Source organism: Ceratotherium simum, chromosome 23, assembly GCF_057802395.1.
Source record: "Ceratotherium simum simum isolate JZ-2026a chromosome 23, ASM5780239v1, whole genome shotgun sequence".
NCBI classification, from domain to species: Eukaryota; Metazoa; Chordata; class Mammalia; order Perissodactyla; family Rhinocerotidae; genus Ceratotherium; species Ceratotherium simum.
In genome coordinates, this window is record NC_141922.1 from 12,740,655 (window position 1) to 12,762,188 (window position 21,534).

At 43.4% G+C, this 21,534-nt stretch overlaps 1 protein-coding gene across 3 annotated transcripts in view; it reads left to right on the forward strand.

The window, feature by feature from the left end:
* The window catches only part of ASAP1 (ArfGAP with SH3 domain, ankyrin repeat and PH domain 1), a 352,794-nt gene that overhangs the window by 280,585 nt on the left and 50,675 nt on the right, over positions 1-21,534 (forward strand). For all 3 annotated transcript variants that reach the window (XM_087447447.1, XM_087447446.1, XM_087447448.1), the window contains 2 exons: positions 15,284-15,371; positions 17,489-17,537. In XM_087447447.1, coding sequence (XP_087303573.1) covers positions 15,284-15,371; positions 17,489-17,537 — 137 coding nt within the window. The remainder of the gene's footprint in view (positions 1-15,283; positions 15,372-17,488; positions 17,538-21,534) is intronic.

A 21,534-nucleotide genomic window follows, 5' to 3' on the forward strand; every position in this document is an offset into this window, starting at 1 on the left:
CCTCTTCTGGTTTGGATATCCTGTATTTTTGGGCAGCTAAAAGGTTGACCTATCTATGGGCAAGTTGCAAAGGCATCCAGGGTGGTCGATAGACGGTAAAGCCTGCAGCAGTTAGAATGGAGCCCTTCTTCAATTAACAGGCCTCTTGAGAGAGGTTTCAGCTGCAGCTCTGTAAAGTGTAGATGGAACATGTGGGCAGCAGTTGCCTGGATGTGATTGTGCCTGCTCTTCAGTCAGCTTTCCTGAGCCAAACTCTTGTCTGATATGGACTGATTTTATTAGCTGGGTTGGGTCTAAGCAGTATGTGTGAGCAGAGACAAAAACCAGAAAAACCCCAGGGAAGAAAAGTTATTACTTCTCCACTCCTGGGGAGTATTCTTTGGGTTAAATATACTAAAGTGAACATTTCTGACCATCTGACTTTATACAGATGGGGAGTGTTTAGTCAAAGATTTGCTCTTTGTATCCTAACACTCTTTGCCTTCTTCATGCCTGGGATTCGCCTGGCTATGACAGTCCTCAGTAAGCATTTGACAAGTTATGTAATGGCCTTATCATGTTCTGTCTACTTGTCTTTCTTAAGAACCTGCTGTGGAAGGCAGCACAGTGTGACGGGAGATCACGGAGCTGATGAAGTGAATCAAAGGCACTGCTCACTAGTAGTTAGATGACCTTGGACAATTTGTTAAAAATAAAAATAATGCAGACAGCCCTGTTCTCTCCTACCCTCCCTTTTTGTTTCCTGCCAAACACATTATTGTGGCCAAGCCAGCTGTTGATATGCTTTCTTAAGACTCTAATCAACAACAGACATCACATCAGCTGCATTGTTAAGTGGCTATGAAAATGGACGGTGGCATCTGTCAGATTTGAGTCTGAATTCCAGCTTTGCCAGTCACTTTGTGACATTGAGAAAAGTATGTAACTCATAAAGTTTATAGTGAGGATTAAATGAAATAACGTACTGTGAGGGCACTCAGTTAATAGTAGTCATGGCTATCAGTGTTACTTCATTGGATGTCACTGGCAGTACCGAAATCATTTGACAGACAGCCTCCCCTGCTAACATCGGAAATTGTGGGTCCACCTCTCCTGCCCCCAGAGCAGCCCAGGGGAAAATGGGTTCTTCCACCTAACTTCTGATTCCCTCCACTGATTTGTGTTACTCCTTTCCCCGCATTTCAGTGGCTTTAGGCTACAGTTTTTTGCTCCCAGTTACATCACTTGTAGTCACATTCCTGCTCCCGTAGAAAGGTCTCTGTAGCCAGTTTTAGCTGGCTTTTCCTGACTTGGCAAACACCATTGATTACTTAGAATCAGATTGAAAATCAAGAACAGCAGTTTCCTGGGAAAACATATGGGATTCAGTGATCTTTGGAAAAAATGGGTAAAAGAGCTTTAGTTGTCAGAAAACTGAGGGCCTTTGTTTTGGACTCCTTAACACCAGGGAATTCCTCCTGCTTAAAAGGCCCCACTTGGTGTCACGTATGCAAGTTGTTTTTTTTGTTTTTGTTTTTTTTTGCTGAGGAACACCGGCTCTGAGCTAACATCCACTGCCAATCCTCCTCCTTTTTTTCCCCAAAGCCGCAGTAGGTAGTTGTATGTCATAGTTGCACATCCTTCTAGTTGCTGTATGTGGGACATGGCTTCAGCATGGCCAGAGAAGCGGTGCGTCGGTGCATGCCCAGGATCCGAACCCAGGCCGCCAGTAGCAGAGTGCGCACACTTAACCGCTAAGCCACAGGGCCGGCCCGCAAGTTGTTCTTGTCAGAGTGACTCAGGAGAGGGTCAAGTGTGCATTTAGATTTATGAGGCGTGGTCCGTTGGCTTGACCACCCACGTAAGATCCTCTCCAGGGGCCATTCATCTCCCCAGCTTACTATTGTAGAAGGAAATACGTTGCTCTGTACACCCGCAAGATTTGCAGCCCGTCCCTAGAAGATTTCATCTGCAAATTCATTGCTTTTCACATATCTGTTCAAAGACATAAATGTTTTTTATTTACTATTCAAAGTATTGCAGCACTGTGGGAATCAAAATCAGTGAGAATCTCTGAATTTGCTATTACGATAATAATATTGATAGCGGCTTCCATTTATGGACCATCTAGTGTGTTCTTAGCCCAGTATAACATGCTTTTATTTTAAAATACCAATTCTAGGGCCGGCCCCGTGGCTTAGCGGTTAAGTGTGCGCGCTCCGCTGCTGGCGGCCCGGGTTCGGATCCCGGGCGGGCACCGACGCACCGCTTCTCCGGCCACGATGAGGCCGCGTCCCACATACAGCAACTAGAAGGCTGTGCAGCTATGACATACAACTATCTACTGGGGCTTTGGGGGAAAAAAAATAAAATTAAATAAAAATTAAAAAAATAAAATACCAATTCTGACAAATCTGTGGCAACATTTTAGTCAGCCTCAAAGCTTAAGGATAAAGAAGTTTATATCAAGCCACCAAACTATTATAAATAGATTTCTATATCTTTGAATTGTTTGTCCTTTCTTTTTACTCTAAGCCTTATAGTATATAATAAATATAAAACAAATTATCAAAGAAAAAATATAAGAATTATAGTTGAAGTATTACTTTATTGTAATAATCCTGAAAAATTAATTTCAGAAGTATAAGAAGCTTTGCTTCTCGAAAACCCTTACTTCCTGAATGTGTTAGCCTCAGTGTCACACACAGTTCAAAAATGGGTTGAAAAAAGAAAGATGACTACCATTTATTGAGCTCTTAGAGCGTGCCCTTCACTCATTCTTCAAGCCAGCCCTACAAGATAGATGTCACCATCTTCATTTTTCACTAGTCTGGAAGTTCTTAGGAGGTGGAAACTATGTCTTACTCACCTTTGATTTCCCAATACCTAGCAGATTGCCTGACATATAGTTAGTGCTGCTTGAATGCTTTTTGAATGAAATTGCATTTTACAGATGAAGAAACTACGACTCAGAGAGATTAAATCCCATGCCTAGGGCCATGCAGATTGTAAACAGCCGGACCAGTTTTCAAACTCTAAAGCCTGTGGTCTCTCCAGTACATGACAGGCCTTTCCTTACATGCTAGCTTGTTGTTAGGTCTTTGAAAGTTTCATGAATAATAATTCTTTGGAATGAAACAAACTTCTTACTTTGTCACTGAATCAATCATAGGGTGTTAGAGTAGAGAAGGGTGTCAGGGTTTGGAGGAAGGGAGGAGAGGGGGTCATGAAGATCTCACAGGGGTCTGTGGGTTTATCTTTGAATCTGAAGACGAACTTTTTAAAGTTTTAAATTTTTCAAATGCCTACAGATGCTTATGTTTAACACCATAACAATCATTAAGTTCATAGTTACTTTTTTCTCAATCAGCCAACACTGGAAATACTTATAATATCACACAGAAGTCCACTAAGAAGGTTTGGTGTTTCACTGTTAAAGGTTGGGAATCTAGCTGGACTCTGGACCAGGAGGAGCCTCTTTAGATGATGCTTGGTGGGCTGATCATTTTAAAGGTGGGAGATAAAGAGCACAGCCCTCTGAGTCAACCTGAGTGAAATGCCCTTTCAGCTACTTAGTGTGTATGGCTTTTGTTAAGATACTTAACTTTACTCCTCGTTTGTGAAATAGGATAATAACAGTGCCTGTCTTTCAGTGTTGTGAGAATTCAATGAGATGATGCGTTTAAAGCTTTGTAGAGCCTGGACCAGGCTAAGTGGTCTATAAACTTAAGAGTGTCATTATCTCGTTGAGCTAGGGTGGGATCTTGGAGCCAGACTGCCTGGATTTGAATTCCAAATGACACTGAATCCCTAGTGAGGATTTCCCTGTCTAAATAAAATGGAGCTATTAATTGTGCCTAATTCATAAGTAGGTGTACAGATTAAATGAGTTCATTGATTATAAGTAATTAGAACGATGTGGCGCAGAATTAGTGCTCAATAAATGTTAGCTATTATTATTATTTCTATTACATCTTCTTCCCTAATGTATTACTACCTCCATTTTAAACTGCGGTTTATTGGAATTCTTTGTATTGCTGTTTCTTTCTTCCTCAAGGCACTTTATGAAGCCAGTTTGGGTACCTGTCCTCTCATAGGAATTTCATTTCTGCCTGTTAGAGGTTAACAGCACCTCTGGCACCTTCAGGGCATTTCACCAACACAAGAATTTGATGTCTCTCTCCCTGTCTTTGGGCTCATGGGACTGCAGACGTTTCCAAAGGACTGTTGTTTTTCCATCCGATCCAGAGCCCTGAAGATAACATTCCACTGCAAGGGTTTTAACAGATGCACTAAAAGTGCATTTAGGAGGCATGAGGAGACCTGCACAGTGGATTGCCCCCTTCCTGGTAGGGTGTTTTAATAACCTTGTTTCTGTGGTTGGCCTTTATGGCATTCTGAGGCTCTTCTGGACTCCGCCTGATTCCACATCTTTGTCTCCATTGTCACTGCAAGAAGGGAATATTTTCTTTTCCCCAGGAGGTTAGAAGCAGCATGGTGAATCGCAGAAGGACAGACTTTGGAGCCAGTTAGACCTGGGCTCAAACTCCTGAACAAGCTGTAGGACCTTGGATAAGTTACTTAAGTCTTTGGAGCTTCAGTTTTCTCCAGTGTAAAATGAATATAATTTGCTCATTAAAATATTTTGTTGAGTCTTTCTAAGCAGGCACTGGGCCAGGTACTCCAGAGGCAGGGATGAATTAGTGGCCCCTGCCCTCCTGGAGCTTGCAGTAAACAGAGGCTGCGTGCTGTGAAAGAAGTGAGCAGGTGCTGTGAGAGAAAATAAATGGGGGTTACATTAGCAGGGTCAGGGAAGGCTTTTCTGAGCAGGTAACAGGGACGCTAGGTGAGGAGCAGTCTACATAGAGCAAAGAGGATAGCCCAAAATCTTGAGGCCAGGAAGTGTGTTTGGGGAGCCAGGAGAAGCCAATGTGGGTAGAAATGGTATCACTTTCCTCATTCTCATTAAAGAGTCATTTGGAGATTAAAATAAGGCACTCTTTGAAAGCTATTGCTGTCTCTATATTCTGGATACCAAAAAAAGACAACATTCAAGGATGAAGTTAAAAAATACTTTATGGTTGGAATAACAGAAGTTCCAATTAAGCAAGAACCATAGAAAAACTTTGTAACAACATCCTGAACCAGTATTATTTTAATTCTGTATTTGAATTGCTCCTTTCCCCATTTGAATAATAATTCTGTTTTGTGTCTCTTCCATCAGCTTCAGGTGGTGCCATTTTTCTTCTCCTTATCAGCCAGCTCCTCACCCTGCTGCCTTTGTGACATGGAACTCCCACCTACCCTCTTTTTTTTTTTTTAACAAAAGGCCAGAGTTGACTTTCATAAATTAAGTTCAAAATGCAGCCTCAGATCCAAAGGCGCTGGTGTTGAATCTTAACAGTTGTTACTGCACAAAGTGGGGGTTCTCTGCCTGATGCACATAAAAAAAACAATTATTACAGCATCAGCTTTTGAGAGAAGAAATGGCTTTATTGTGAGGTCAGCCAGCGAGGAGACAAGAGGCAGTGCTCTCAAATCTGTCTCCCGGATCCAGGGCTTGGGGCACAAGTGTGGAGATGGATGATTGGAGGTAAGGAGAAGTGAGGTAATGATGATCTGCACAAGCATAGGACAAGCTTCATGGCCTTCATAGGATGCATGTTCACAAAATGGCAGTGTTAGTATAATCTGAGGGTGGAGTTTTCAGCCCCTTGACATCAAAAGGGTCACTTATTGGGCATTTGCACAGGCCCAGTTGATGGGTTGATGGTCTCAACCAGCCTGAACTGGACAAGAGGTGTCTCAGTTCCTGAAAAACAACTCGTAATTAGTCTGTTGGTGAGATGGGGTCAACTGAACTGGTCCTAGAGGGCCCGTGGTTACATAGTCGTGGTCACCAGCAGAAGAAACAGTTGTTCCACGCAGATAATGCTTTTGGGACATATAAAATAAGCAGTGCTGTTTCCAAAACCCAGGGGTCCTGGTGGAATATCTTTGTTGGCCTCTGCCATGTTGCAAATGCAGAGCTGCAGACATCAACGTTTATTAGAGGGCTTCCTGAATTCAAGTTCCATAAAATAGAAGCTTAGAAATCTATTTGGTTACGTCTTACAGGTTGTTTATTTTTCTAAATAATACATTCAGGAGGGATTTTTACTATATCTGAATTCTGGTGGAGTCTTTTCCTTTCCACTGTTTGAATCCCAAGATTATATATTAGCAGTATCAATATAGACTCTATAGTTTGTTTCAGATGAAAACCTTTATCATTCTGAATAATGCATCATCTGAATAAACCATTACAAGTGATTGGTAGAGGCTACAATTGGCTGAAAGAATCCAGTGATTCTCAACCTTGAGGGCACATTAGACTCATCTGGTTCCTCTCCCAGTGGTTCTAATTTAATTGATCTGGAGGTGAAGCCCAAGGATTGCTTCCCAGGTCATTCTGCTCTTCAGCCAGGATGGGGAACCACTGAGTCCCTCCCCCATTGTTTGCCAGTGTTATAGTTTAGAGGGATGAGAGGAGCGGGTTGTAGTGTGGAAATCTACCCCCATTTGCAAGGACTTGGGTAAAGTTCCTGAACTGGCTTGTCAACCTCATCCCCAGCTTGGCCAGTTTGAAATCTGATTCTCACCACCTCCTTCTTTATTTTAGTCCCCCGAGTTTCTGGGTCCTGTAACCCCCTCTTCTGGTTCTTCTCAGTCTGCCTAGAGTCCCCTCACTCTATTTGCAAGTGTCTTCACATTTGCCAGGGCTCCCTCCCCCTCCCTCTCCCCTCCCACTGCCGATGGCCCAGCAGTGACTCCTCTGTAACCCTCCTGTTAGACAGGATCTGCTGTGCGCTTTGAACCTGAGAGACTTAATGAGTAACTCTCCCAGAGGTAGTTGCATTTTAACAAGGAATCCTGCCTGCATCTAGAGGGAGATTGATAACAGTAGATTTTTAGGTATCAACTGTGGAGACCAGTAGAAGAGATACATGGGAAATAGCAGTAATTATAAAAATAGTAGCTAACATTTACTGAGCACATGCTACATGCTAGGTGCTTTACGTGTTTTCCCACTTAAGTTTTACAACACCCTCACGAGGTAATGCTGTTATCTCCACTTTAAAGGGAAGAAGGCTGAAAGTCACATAACCACCGGCTGCTAGAGCCAGATTTGAACCCAAGAAGTTGAAATCCGGAGCCTGTGCTGCCTCCCACCTGGAAATAGAGCACCAGCCACTTGTCATGCTGCCTTAGTTCACGATCGCAGCAGAGAGGGCATTATTTTCCTTCTTTATAATGAGAAGACTTGAGACTCAGAAGAGCTCGGGTACTTGCTCATGGCTCCAGTAGGGGGTGACTGGGCCTAGACTCACAACCAACTCTGATTGCCTCCAAATCCAAATCTGTGGTGTGTCTCCACTCTCCCGTGTATCTTACAGTGTGAAGAAATGGCTGTTGTAAGTTAACAGAATATTGCATTGCTCCAGACAGACTAGCAGGAGCCTAGTTCCCAACGTGTGGCTCTGTGAAAGCCATGTGTTTCATGGCAGTCTCCCATTTCAGCTTCAAAGAGCAGAAGCCTCGCACCCTCAATGCCTTCTTTTGACTAATCCTCTGGAGTCACGAGGGTGTCATGGGGCTGAAGCCGCCTAGGATTTGGAGAACTGCCAAATAAATCTCTGTGCTTTCCCGCTGAGCAGAGATTGGAGGAAACTCCTGCAAGGAATTTGTTTCTTGAAAGAAGAGGGGAGGATGAAATGAAGAATTAAAACGTAAAAGAGGTTACGGATCACAGCCCCTGGCCTTGCAGCTTATGAGAGCTGAGGCTTCTAGACCTTGCCTTGGAGGTTGGACATGGTGCATGTGATTCTGTGTGGTGCGTGTAACTGTGCTTATAGCAGAAAAGTGAATAGAGTAGAACCTCGTTAATTTAGAGCCCACAAATTCAGAAATTTTACCCACTTTTTACAGTGTATGTGATTGGTTCTGGGGGGTAAAAAGACTACGGAAAGTTCTGATTTTACAAATTTGAAGGTATAGAACAAAGGACCTGCACTCTGAAATCATTTGGTTTTCACAGTACTCCCTACCTCACCCTCCACAGTACAAGAAATTATGAATTCCTTAAAAATGTTTCCCTTCACCTAATATTCTGCTAGATATAACTTTAAGGCAAAGTTACTTAACCCTTTTGTGCCTTGATTTCTTCATCTTTCAAGTGGGGGTAATAATAGTGGTAATTATTTTTAGGGTGGTTCTGAGGAATTAAACGAGTCATTATACGTAAAACACTTAGCACAGTGCCTGGTACCAGAGCTGGGTGACTGTCAAGATGGTGGTGCTGCCCTTGTTTTAATTAACTGCCGTTTGTGTGTAAGGGTAATAGAAACCTGTGATGAGTTTTTGCCTCAGCAACTCACTGCCCATTTTGTTAATAAAATGTAATGAGAATACTTACTTAAAAACATATAGCTCAGATATTTTATCATCAAATTATTGCATTTCGTACAATTATTCTAAGTCAGGGTTTTCAGTTTGTGAACTCTGGTTGGATAATGAGGCATGGATTAAAGTTAAATAGGAATGTAACTTTAATGTAATGTAAGTCTAAAAGTTCTTCCTGCATTGGCCCAAAGTCTATATATTGGCACATAGTGGGTACTCAATAAATGCTTGTGGAAATGACTAAATGGATGAATATCCAGCACATTCGTCAGATGCAATAACAACATCAGCCCCATTTCTTATCAGGAGACCTGATAAGCTCTTTTTTTTCCTACTTACATTCTAGTATTGTTTAATGTTGATTCTAAAGTGGAACATACTCTCAAGAGTAAAGTGACAAGTTCCTTCCTGTCATAAGAGATTTTCGAGAAAATCTGCACTTTCAAATACATCTTTCTTATACATACACACATTCTGCCAACTGGAAATCAGTCCTATGGTTAAAATGGTTGGGAGATTTAAGGGAATTCATCGTCATCCACACTCTAGGATGAATTACCTCAGTTAGATGATCATCTCCTCCTCACCTAAACTGTCTGAAGGGTCATTGAAGGGATGGGAGAGCTTTAATTGTGGCCACAAGATAGTAATTTTGGAATGTGGATCATGTCAAGAATGGGTGGGATTTCTCAGTAGGAATATTAAGTGGTCTGGAGGGAAAATGAGGGAACTAACCATTCCAGGGCAGGAAGAAGCAGAAAGGAAAAACAGGAAAGATATTTTCACTTACTCTACAAATGTTCCAAGGGCTTGCCTTGAAAGGAAACCATGTGATAACTGGGAAAAGCTCTGGGAAGAAATTGGTTCAGCTCTCAGCTTTGCTTTTTACTTTCTGTAAAACATTGATCGGTTTACTTTCACCTTCCTGACCCTTGGTTTCCTCATCTGTAAAATGGGTACAGTAACAGTACCTGGCTCATAGGGTTATTATAAGAACTAAATAATAAAATTTATAAAAAGTACCTAGTAGTTTAGGTGCCCAGTAAATGAAAACTGTTAACTTTGCCCCAAATAAACCAAAATACTTTCCAAAAGCCAGTAGTTTTACTGTACTAAAACTTGGGGGATAAGATCTCTCTGCCGTGATAGGTGTTCAGCGTGTACCTAACTTCTTGCTAGGGGGTTATTGTGGTTATTGATTGCGTGCCAAATATATGTGTTCCTCTAGGGCATAGTAGGTGTGTAAATAAATATTTATTGAATGAAAAGGTTGAAATGACCATAATGATCTGAACAGCTTTGGTACCAAGCCACTAGCATAGGAAGTGAAGAGAGCTTTCTTACTTTATTTTTACCTCTTTCCACACAGCAGCCTCAGCCTGGCTGGATCGGCTTACTTCCCAAGTAATTAATGATGTTCACTTCTTGTTTGTGAAGCAAAGCAATTCAACAGGATGATGGGGGAGATAATTTTATTTCTGGATATTAATTCCAGTAGCAGCTGTTTTCTGCTAACAGAGAATATGCCTGTGCTAACAACCTCACACCTCCAGCAAAAACACTTCACCAGGGTGCGCACAGAGCTGTCTGAGGACAACTGTGTGGTGTTTGTTTTCTTTCAGGAGACACAGAAACATTTATCAGAATCGACTCATTCTGTTGCCACACGCATTTCTACTTACGTTTCTGATGGCTTTCCAGCTGAACGGCCACTTTCTGTTTTGGGTAGCAGAGCGTCATGTCAGAGGGATAATATCTTCATCACTGCTGTTATGGAACGTGCCCAAGGTTTCCCTAGTTGAGACACTTTCAAAAACCAGAAACTCGAGAACAGCTTTGCTGCATGTGTGCGTGTGCTCATGTGTGTGTAAAATGAACACGTCTGTGTATGTTGTTAATTGAAAAAAGCAGTTTGCAAAACAATATATACAAGTTGTACCAGCCCTTGTTTTTTTAAAACAGACATTTCACACACAGATATCTTGTTAAAATCAAGGTATTAACAATGGTTATCTCTGGGTGTAAAAGTGGGATTAACATGTTCAGTTTTTTCTTTGAACTATCTCTGTCTCCTAGCGTTTCTTCTGTGAATATGCGTTATTTTAATGAAAAGTAAAATCTGTAAAAGGACAAGCCTCAGAATTTCAGGGAACAGAGCATAGAATCTTCATTTTTGAAAGGTGTCATAACTATTTGGAGTGGCAGCACTTGTAGCTTTTGAAAGATGCTGCTCGATAGCAGAGCCTGCAGGGACAGTGCGGCCTTCCGTCCACTCCGTTCAAATGCCTGGACTGGGTGATCCATACACTTTATAGAGGTTATTTTGGAATAATTATTAAAAATCTCTCTTTTTAGATGTATCTTGAGTCCCTGGCCCACAGTACCATTACCATAGCTTTAATTGAGGCCCCATCGTGCCTCATCAGTCTTACTCTCTTGGCCTCTTCCACCAGCCACCCCCCTAAGTGCAAGTCTGATTGGTCACTCTGGATTAACTCCCTCAGTAGATCCCCAGGGTTCCTGGGATGGGCATGTGAATTCCTTAGCGCCACGTGCAGTGCGCTCCCTGCCTCCCGTCAGCATCACGTACCGCCCTTGTCCCCTCTCACCCCACAGGTGCCTGCACCTGCTCCTCCTCACTTCCTGCTCATCTGTCTTGTCCATACTCCCTCCTCTAAGTCCTCACTCAGGGTTGAGGCTGCCTCTGTGGAGCCTTGTTGAAGTCCTTGGTGCACTCTCGAGCTCAGGAGCCCCCCGGGCACTAGGCACATTCTGGGTCCATGGTCGGGTCTGGTTCCCATACCTGCTTGATGGCACGGACCATGTGTTTTCCATATGTGCTTAGAATGTGGTAGAGACCTAAGTATCTTGTCCAATGAATAAATGAGTAGGTATTTCAAATAGGCTTCTAAAATGTCCTTTTTCATCAATTATGAAAGTAATTGGAGGAGAGTCAAATGACCTGAGAAGATGTTAAAAATAAAAGTTTATCTTTGGAACCTTTGCTCTATTTCTAACCCTTACTCTTCTCAAAAGGAGATGTTCTCATGTGCTGGGGCATCCAGCCGTTCTGAGGGTTCTCGTATTGTTGTGTTTCCACATTGGAAGCAGAAAAAGGAGGGGGCTTTGGTCCACTCAGACATGTGTTCGGTTCTCCAGGCTCTGCCTTTTCCTTACTGGAGATGTTAGGGACGTTTGTTAACCTCTCTCTGCCTCTGTTTCTTCATCTTAATTGGTAAGGAAACTAAAAAGACTTCCTCACAGGTAGTACATGAGATAGTATATGTAAGGCACCTGGAATACATTCATTCATTTGATAAATATTTATTGAGTGCCTCCTGTATGCCAGGCACGTTTTAGTGAACAAAGCAGAAAAATGTGTGCCCTTAGTGAGAGGAAAGACAAGAAGCAAATATGGAGTATTAAGAGCCAGGAAGACAACACAGCAGGGTGTGAGGGGATGGAAAGCCACAGGAGGGTGGTCAGGCCAGGAAACTTCCTTTCTGAGGAGAGTCCTGGAGGGAGTGAGGGAGTAAGCAGGGCAATGTAGGAGGGAGGCCAGTGCCCTCACCGCCCAGCAGAGGGAGCCACAGGTACAGTGGCGGGAGCTGAAGTCAGAATGAGCCTGGAGGCGGCACTTGGAGGTGGGGATAGAGACTGGGTTTTTTATTCTGACCGTGGTAGGAATCATCAACAGTAAGGACTCATAAATACATGTTTCCTTTCCTTTTTTTTTTTTTTTTTTTTTTTCCTTTTCTCTTTCCTTTACTTAAACAATATGATAGCATTTCCTAAACTGTTCCACAGTGACGTAGCCCAGGGCAAGTCATTTAGTCTTACTTTGATTTTAGTCTTCTGAAATGCCAGGAAAGATTATACCTTCTTGTAATCAATATACCTATAAATTAGTACTAAATGTTGAGAAAGTACTTTGAAATTTTGGAAAGTTATGCAAAGCTGGATTCCTATTATTAGTGTAGTGATTCCTGAGCCTTCTGGTCCTGGGTCCGTGGACCTTGGTCGAGCATACCGCTCCGATTTCTGCTGTTCCTGGGCTTAGTACTAGCTATGTCGGATGCTTCAACAGTCAGAAATTGTGTTCTTTGCTCCTCGAATTCATATTGGGGTGATAGGTCATTTGTCAAATGTCTCCCTGGCGTTTGGAGAAGAACATTATATATAGGCAGGATGTATCTGTCAGAGGAAGTTCATGTTGATGTGGCAGATATCCAGTAGACTTGACAAAATTCCGAGGGAAAAAATACCGTATGTCATTGTCATTAACGTTGTGACTCAGTCATGGAATGACTTAAACTATATAAAACCCTATTATCAGAAGCCTTCTGGTAATATACGTTAAAGGAGTCCATGCTTAGAAATGAGAGGTGAATGGTGCCTTTTAATTTTCCTGAATCAGTTAATAGTGAACTGAGTATTTTTTCCTTTTTTTACATTTTGTATCTATTACTTGGTTGTATCTGTTGGTAAGGTTGTTCAGCAACACTGGAGTAGCATAGATTTGGGGAAAAAAAGAAATGCTCTACTTAACCCTCTGCCATGTTCAAATATGAATGGTGTCTAAAAAATTCTTAAGGGCCGGCCCGGTGGCTTAGTGGTTAAGTGCACGCGCTCCACTACTTGCGGCCTGGGTTTGGATCCCGGGCGCACACCGACGTACCGCTTCGCCGGCCATGCTGAGGCCGTGTCCCACATACAGCAACTAAAAGGATGTGCAACTATGACATACAACTATCTACTGGGGCTTTGGGGGTAAAAAAAGGAGGAGGATTGGCAATAGATGTTAGCTCAGAGCAGGTCTTCCTCAGCAAAAGGAGGAGGATTAGCACGGATGTTAGCTCAGGGCTGATCTCCCTCACAAAAAAAATAAATAAGTAAATAATTCTTAAGTTTTATAGAGATGTCCCTACTTATGTTAAGAAATTTGAAACCTCTTAGTATGCATAATCAACGTAAGCTTGGGAAGTTCTTCCTTATGTCTGGCTCAAATCTTCTTCTACAATTTGAAGGCATTTCTTTTTTGTTCAAATGGAAAACATCTGCCCAGCCTTCCCCTATAACAGCCCTTCATGTACTTAAAGGTGGTTATTAAGTCACTCCCAGCGTTCTTTCCTCTGAACTAAATAGTGCCTTTAACCGATCTTCAGAGTTCTCATTTTCCACTCCTTTAATCATCTCTTGATCTTCCCTAAGCTTTTCTACATCCTTCTTTAAATGTGGATGCCAGACTGGAACATGGTATTCTATGAGAGTCTCGCCAATTACTGGGGTCGCCAGCTTTTCAGGCTATCAGATATCATTGTCATTCGTATGGGAAATCCAGCAATTTTATCAACATCCCCAGAGATGAGATGTAGGACTAACAGTTCCTTCTATAGTGGACCCAGGCCTAGGTTTGTGGCTGCAGCTGCTGGTTTTGGAGTCCAAGGCCTTTAGCAAGCCAAACTCTAGGTCTCTTCTAAGAAAAATTCGCAGGCGCACGACCTCCTGCCTCCGCATTCTGGGTTTGGTGACTGATTCTGCAGTACAGGAATCTTTTCCCAAGCACTGTTTCCTCTTAGGCAAAACTCTCCTGTATAGGATTTTACCTCCAGTGTCCATGTCTAAGTCAAATGTACATGCAGTGAACATGAAGTCACTTGAGGTCTCTCACTTCCTCCCCCGGACAGCTCACTTCAGAACAGATAGATTCAGGACAAGGGGCATTGTTTTCTCTAATCTCATTGAAATCACAGAGGTAGGAAGATCCCCAAAATTGTCCAGCAAGCACAGGAAGATAAACAGAAATTAATTGTCCAGTGCCCACTGTTGAGGATGAGAGGTGCGGCGTGTCATTGAAATTGTCTTGATCATATGCCATCTCTGTTGTTTGGGGCTTTGACTTGGTCACTGATAGCGCCTCTTCTTTCTCCGTCTCCCTCTGTTTTCCCTAAAAATTTAAGTTCCTCTGGTGGAAATCCTCCTGGGATGGGGATTTTCAGAATCATGACTATCAGTTGGGGCAGGTATACAGGCCTGACTAAAGAGTCCATTGCTTACTGCAGCAGGCTTCTCTTTGAGCAAAGCCCAGGCATGTCACTCCTTGGTCAGCTCCTGCAGGAGGCACGCATGCTGGCATCAAATTGGCCAGCATGTGACCTTGGGCAAAGGCAGGTAGGAGGGCAAGAAAGAGTTTTGACCAGGGAATGGTTATGTGGTGAGACTCCATTTAGGCAAAGCCTAAATTGGCATGACTATCTAGATACTGCAGAGTCTGTCTGAATTGTATGTGTGACCAAGAGATTTGCTGATAAGTGATAGGAAATCCCTATTATATTTTCCCTCTCTCCAGATTTTGGGGCTCATTAAACAATGTCTCACAGGTGGTAATTGTCCTTGTACTTTTAAGAGAAGTAATGTAAATTTCCCATTGCAACCAAAATTTGTGGATAGCTGGGACATCAGGTTTGGGATGATTGATTACTGGGGTTGTTTTAAATGAATGAATGAAACTCAACTACATTTCACAGTAAGATACAGTACTGAAAGTGTCAGCTCTTTGTACTTGGATATGTATAGGTTCCAGAAAGGTGCATTTCCATGGACCGCGTCCACTCTTCATTCAAAGTGAGGTGGATTATCTTGGTTAATCTGATTAATCACCAAGATATTTATACACAGTTAAAAGATGTTTAGTAGGCCACCTAAAAATTTTTCCTTCTGTAATGAGATTCAGAATTCTAGTGGGGTAAAGAAGACTTCATCAAATTGACGGCACGGAACTGCAGGCCTGCCCTCCAGGGCACTGAACCTGCAGGTGAGAGGGTAGAGCTGCCGTAACTTCTCCATTTTCTCTTTTTTCCAGTCTAACAGGCAACCAGCTAAGTTGAACCTTCTCACCTGCCAGGTGAAGCCGAATGCAGAGGACAAGAAGTCTTTTGACCTGATATCACGTGAGTCCTTGTTCTCTCCGAGTCGGTTACTGTGGATTCTGTCACCTGCACGTTTCCGTTCTCTGGGCGTTGGAGCAGCAGCTTTTCCGGCAGGGCTCCTTGCTCTTCCTGTGCAAGCAGGTCCAGGAGGACCCCTCAGGTCTCCTAATTTTCCCTGAGCCCCCCTGCAGGTGGGAAGGCATACCAGCATCAGATGTGAGCCACAACAGAACAGAATCTAGATTTGTACGTTGAACTAGACCAGTTCTTGACCGTGCATACACAGTTTTATCCCCTGGGAGAGATTTTTCTAAGTACGTTCCTATTTCTCTCCTAGATCTGCGGAATCACAGTCTTTGGTGTGAGGCCCAGACATAGGTATTTTGTAAGAAGTCCGCAGGTGATTGTCATGTGTACTTGTGGTTAAGAAGCACTGGCGTAGAGTTGGGAGTGTAGATGTGCCACCATATCTGTACAGCTGATTTGCCCGGAGTTTTACCCCTGCAAAACCGGGCTCTTAAAGGAGAAATCACTTCCTTGCTTCAAAGCAGAACTGCCTTCAAACTTCATGAGTTGATGACACTGCGTTCCATCACTCTCTTACTCCATGGATCAGAGTGTGCTTTTCTCTTGTGATGAGGGCACATAGTGACCCTCCCACCTCCCAACCTATAGCCTGTATTCTCACAGTCTTCAGAGAGTGGGCGGAAGATTGTTTTCCTCTAGGCTATTTTTCTCTAGGCTGGTCCTGTGGGTGCACTTACTGACCCTCACAGTAGCACTGGGACACCTCCCTGTAAAGGAACAGGATGGCAGTGCCCATAAAGTGACTCTCGTGAATATTCTGAAATCCTGCAACACTGGCCTTCAGTATTCCTCCTCTTCTATAGAGCCCCGTGGGGCAGACCAACAGCCTAAGCTCATGATCTGTGTGTAGATCACAAAAATACTTTCCTGCCCCTTGAAATCTTTCTGGTGTAGTTACATGAATGGAAGCCCGAAAACAGTCCCAACCCCAAAGACTGAATCAGTCATGAGACTCTTGAGATGGAGTCTGAGCTGGATTCTACAGCATCTATTGAAGTTGAGATTCCCCATGATTTTTATGACCAAGAGATTTCTAGGGTTATTGATGAGAAAGAAATATGAAAAGTTGGAGTTATAATATGACTTCAAAAAGCTGAGAACACCTAGATTTGAGAACCTGTAGGTTTTAAATAATAGTGATCAGTTATTGAACCTCTGACATGTGCCAAGTGCTTTATATACACTATGGCTAATCCTCACAAAAGCCCTATCAGTTTCCTGTTTTACAGGAGAGAAAACTGAGGCTCAGAGACATTCAGTGACTTAGACAAGGCCACACAGCAGTAAAGCAGGCATTCAGCCAAGTCTCTTGGGCTCTCCTACCCGTGGCCTGTTCTTGGACATACATCTCTCTGTCTCAGGGAGATGAGGGGTGTGAATGCCTTCCCTGGAGCAGTCACGTAGTGGGTGACTGGTTCATAAGGAGAGGTAGTGAGTCACGGTTAGCTTGACCTGAACACGTTGAAGCATTCCAGCGAATCCTGACTCTTCAGCTTCCCTCGTGTACACCGACCCAAAGTATCCAGATTAGGCTGCTGCCTCCTCACCTGGGTAGCAGCTTGAAGCTGACCTTCTAGCAGAGGTTGAGAAGCCTGATGCAACCAGAGAGCAACCCGGGGCAGAGCATGCGTGCTTGCTGGAGCTGCCCCGAGTTACAAGTTACTTCTGAAAAGGAAATTATCTTTTAAGGGAAACAGTAAAAGGCAAATTGAAAACAAAAACAAAGTTAAGTTGGCAGCCAGCACTCTCCAGTTTGTCACTGACGTCCACTTTGATCAGGTAGGACCTGTTCCCCTGCCCACTTTTTTTCATAAGAAGTGCCAGGTGTTTTTGTGGTATTTGTGGTTTTTTTATTGTATTCCTGTTGCACTTCGGAAAAATAATATTGGCAAAGTGAATTGTGTAACTGCTAAGATAAAACGGTGTAAAAAAATATATTAAAACTCTCCTTTTACTGTGTTTTCTTTTTTCTAAGAACTTTCAATTTTTGCATTATACCTGAAGGCATTCTGCTTTCTAAGTTTTCACTTTTTTTCTTTTTTGTATTTTAGATAATAGGACGTATCACTTTCAGGCAGAAGATGAGCAGGATTATGTAGCGTAAGTAGTTTTGAAGTAATGACACAGTGCTTTGAATGGAAAAAGCACCTCTCCCCTGTACAGTATACCTTACAGTTTTCTTTTTGTTGCTAAGCACCGCTCCTGGGGGTTCCACGTGCTTATTTCTCACCTCTGGGCCTTCACATGCTCTTCCCTTGGCCTGGGATGCTCAGTTAACTCCAGTGCCTCCTTCAAGACTCTGCTCTAGCCTCGCCACTCCTCTCACCCCTCTGTGATTCCCTGGTTCAGTATGAGCCCTCGAGAGACCGAGAGCTTCTTGAGAACAAGGACTGTGGCTCCCTCATCTTTTAATCACATCACCTGCACTTGGGAGGGGCTTACTCAATGTGTAGTGGCCACATGCGTGCGCCAGTCTTCCTGGATTCTTGGCTGTTATTGTGAGAGGAGCAGGAGAGCCTGGTCCTGAAGGAAGGGTATTGGCGGGTACCTCTTGTGGGGTGAGCACGGCTCAGTTAAAGGGAGCCTGGGGTAGTGGGAAGGATTGGGTTTGGTGTGACACACACTCCTGGGTGGGAATCCTACCCTCACCTGATCAGGTGTGCAACCCTAGGCAGCCCCCTTTTCAGTGTTATCTCTGGTCCTGAGCCATCTTCATTCCGTCTTCCTTGCTGTAGCCTGCCAGGACTGAAAAAGCAGTGTGTGACCATTGCCTTCTCAGCTGCCTGGACAGGAGATGTTTGTGTGAAAGCTGGCAACTAAACCTTTTGTAGTGTTCAAATTTTTAAGTTGCTATTCCGTCGGTGGCACACAATAAATGTTATTTTCCTTCCTTAATTATTTCCATGGGGCCACAGAATTCTCTTCACACCCTTTTCGCCTTACACTCAGCTCTTTTCTCTCTGCCCCTTTCCTCCTCTGAAGAATTTTACTCTTTCCTCATCTCAGGGGGGAAATAATAAGGGATCAGAAAGAGAATAAGAAATGGGTAGACAGGATGTAGCGTTGGGAGAAACAGAGTAAAAAAGGGGGCGGGGAAAGCTGAGAGAGAAGGTAGGAGAGATGAAGGAAAAGGAGAAAGGTCTGTTGATACAGATCCAATGATCTGTATATTTAATGTATGCTGACCACATGCCGAGAACGATGCAAAGCTTTGAGAACACAACTTTAAGCTAGATGGAGCCCTCCCTGCAGGAACTCAGTCTCTGCTGGAAGCGACAGGCAGGTGACCTAGTGCCAGGACGGAGGCAGGGTGTTGTGGGAACACAGACGAGGGGTGCACACTCGCATGGGGTCTTGGGGATATTGCTCAGAGTTGACTTCCAAGAGGAGAGTAAGCAGGCTGCACTGGCTCACGGGAGAAGGTTGTCAGTACTCTGCACTCCGGGTGGGAGGTTCTTCTAGCCCAGAAGCAACGGGAAGGAGTAGAAAGGAAGCCATCGATGGCTGGGTTTTGTGGGTATAGAGTTGGCAAACTGGAGGGTGACTAGGAACCAGATGAGAATGGGAGAAGTCAGGAGGGCTGGCCTTCTACTCACAGATTCAGAGAGAGGTAATATTTATTGAGACCTTACTGTGCTGAGTGTAGGTCACAACCCCAGACTATTATCCTTAGTTTAAAAATGAGGAAACTGAGGCCTGTGTGCCTATGGCCACAGTCCTGGTATCCTGGGGGTCTTACGGTAAAGTTGGAGAAGGAAGTCTGCCAGTGTACAATGGCTGTGTAGTTCCTCCCAGTAATGAGGGCCTACTGTGAGCCAAGCAGCAGGGTCTTACCTGTATTATCTCCACATCCTTTTCAAACACACCACAAGGTTGGCATGGTTATACCCATTTTGCAGATGATTAAACAAACTGAGGTTAATAGATGTGTGATTGAAATTCTTGCTCTAATGCCCGTGCTGTTTCCAGTCCATCACACTGGTTCTGTAAAATGTTCAGCTATGTGATTCAGAGTCCATGGCTTATAGGATAGGAATTCGGAGGCAAGAGAATTGAAAAGTCCAAACCGTTACCCTTGCCTTGATTCACTGGCATTGCTTGTTTACTTCTGGGAACTTTAGTCTCCTCGTTTAAAAGACAAGGGAACAACAATAGGTGACTCTCTCAGGCCCCTTTTGGAAGGTAGCAATGAAAGGTGCTTCAAGCAGGCAGCTTTCCTGGTTGTGATGGGTGTTACTGGCTCCTTCGAGAAAAGGTACCACATGCAGTCACACGTATGGGGCATTCTGCCACATGTCCCATTAAGTTTCCTGGACAGAGTTCCAAAATCACCTTGGAATATTGCTTCCCTATCTCATATTCCACTCTTTTCTTCTCCTTTCTTTCCTCAAAGCCCTAAGGGGAGGACAGGTGAGAGATCTGCGTGAGGCAAGGGACACATCCACTTCCTCTTGGTTCTCTTATATCTCAAGCCCAGGCCTGTAATATTTCATCGACTCTTATGACTTACAGGTAATTCAGTCCCAGTTTGGTCAAAGAGGTATTGGTTTCTTGCCTGCAGGACTTAACACCCTTCAGTAAAAGGGCTGCTGGGCCCATTCCACAGTTGCTGCACATTTTGCACTCGGAATTCTCTTTGGGTGCTGCTGGTGGTGATAGGGGACTTCGTCTTGAGAGATGTGGGAAGTAATGGCATCCTACAGGGAAAGCATATGCCCCAGAGGGAGGTCTCGGTGCTTCATGTACCTCCCAGTTACATAGAGGCAGTTTCGCTGCATCGCTGAGTTTCTTTCTCCTGTGGAAGGAGAATGAACTGAAGAAATCCCTTCTCGCCAAGAAAGGAGGCAGGCGCAGGTTTGAAGTCACGCAGACATGACTTCTAGTGCAGAATCTCCCCGTTAGTGGCTTTTTGACCTTAGAAAGATTATCTTCCTCAGTCTTCTTGTCAGTATATTATATTCCTCGCTTGCAGGGTTTTGAGACAACTGTACATTATTTTATTTCTTATATTTTTTTGTTTGCCTGTTACCTTAAAATAATTTAGAAGTTTTTTTTTAATTGTCAGAAATAGTTGCTTTGATTCGTGACCCATTTGACGTGTAGCCGTTCCAGTCCACCAAATTTGAATTATTCCTCTGGAAAGTTAATTGTCTTTTAACCAATATCCATTTTCTGATTGTCGTGGCAAACTTTGTTTCTTTGTTTGTCCTGAGCTCTTGGGTACAGAGGCAGATGTGGCCTAAGGGACGGATCCCTGAAGAAAGGTGATCAGCAGTGGTGGTGTTTTGTCCTAGCCTGACATCAGTCCATCTGTAGGACCGCGGGCAAGTCATTTAACCTCTCTAGGCCTCAGTTTCCTCATGTGTAAAGCATTATAAACCCTAACTCAGAGGCCTTGTTGGAGGATTATATTTCAAAAATTATAAGCACTTGGCACATAATAGGTACTGGTAATATTAGATAGCCAAAATATCAGAATTCCTAAGCAAAGCAAAATAGAGACTCTGCAGTCAAAGTGAAAACTCCACTATCCTCCGTGCTGCTGATAAAATGCACAGTGACCGGTCCTGTTGAACCCAGTTTCTTGAAGTGTTTTTAACAAAACAATTTCTAGTTTCTAACTTGAGACTAAGTGATAGAAAAAATATTATTTAATTTAAAAGGTATTAAGTGCCCACCCACCCCCCCATTCCTAGACTGTTGGTTTTGAGGTGTTGAGTTTTCTGTGTCACGGTAGGAAAGCTAACATGACAAACGAGTTTGTCACAACATGCTGGGGGTGAGCGCCACCTAGAGTCAAAGATGTGACTTGCAGTTCACGTACACCAGGTAGTTCGGTTTTTCATTCTCATTGCTGTCTCTGTCACTGATTCAAAACCTGTTGTGGGTAGTCTTTTGTTTCATATCCATTTCATCCTACAAGACACACAAAGAAGTCTAGAGACTAAGGTCTGGATCTCTGTATTCTCTGTTAAGAGTAGTTATTAGCTGTCTGTGCAGTCGGTGAGAACAAACTGTGGTTTGGAAACGTTTTTCATTTTCTTCTTTAAAAAATGAATTTGACTTTTTTGTGTGTGTGTGTGAGGAAGATTAGCCC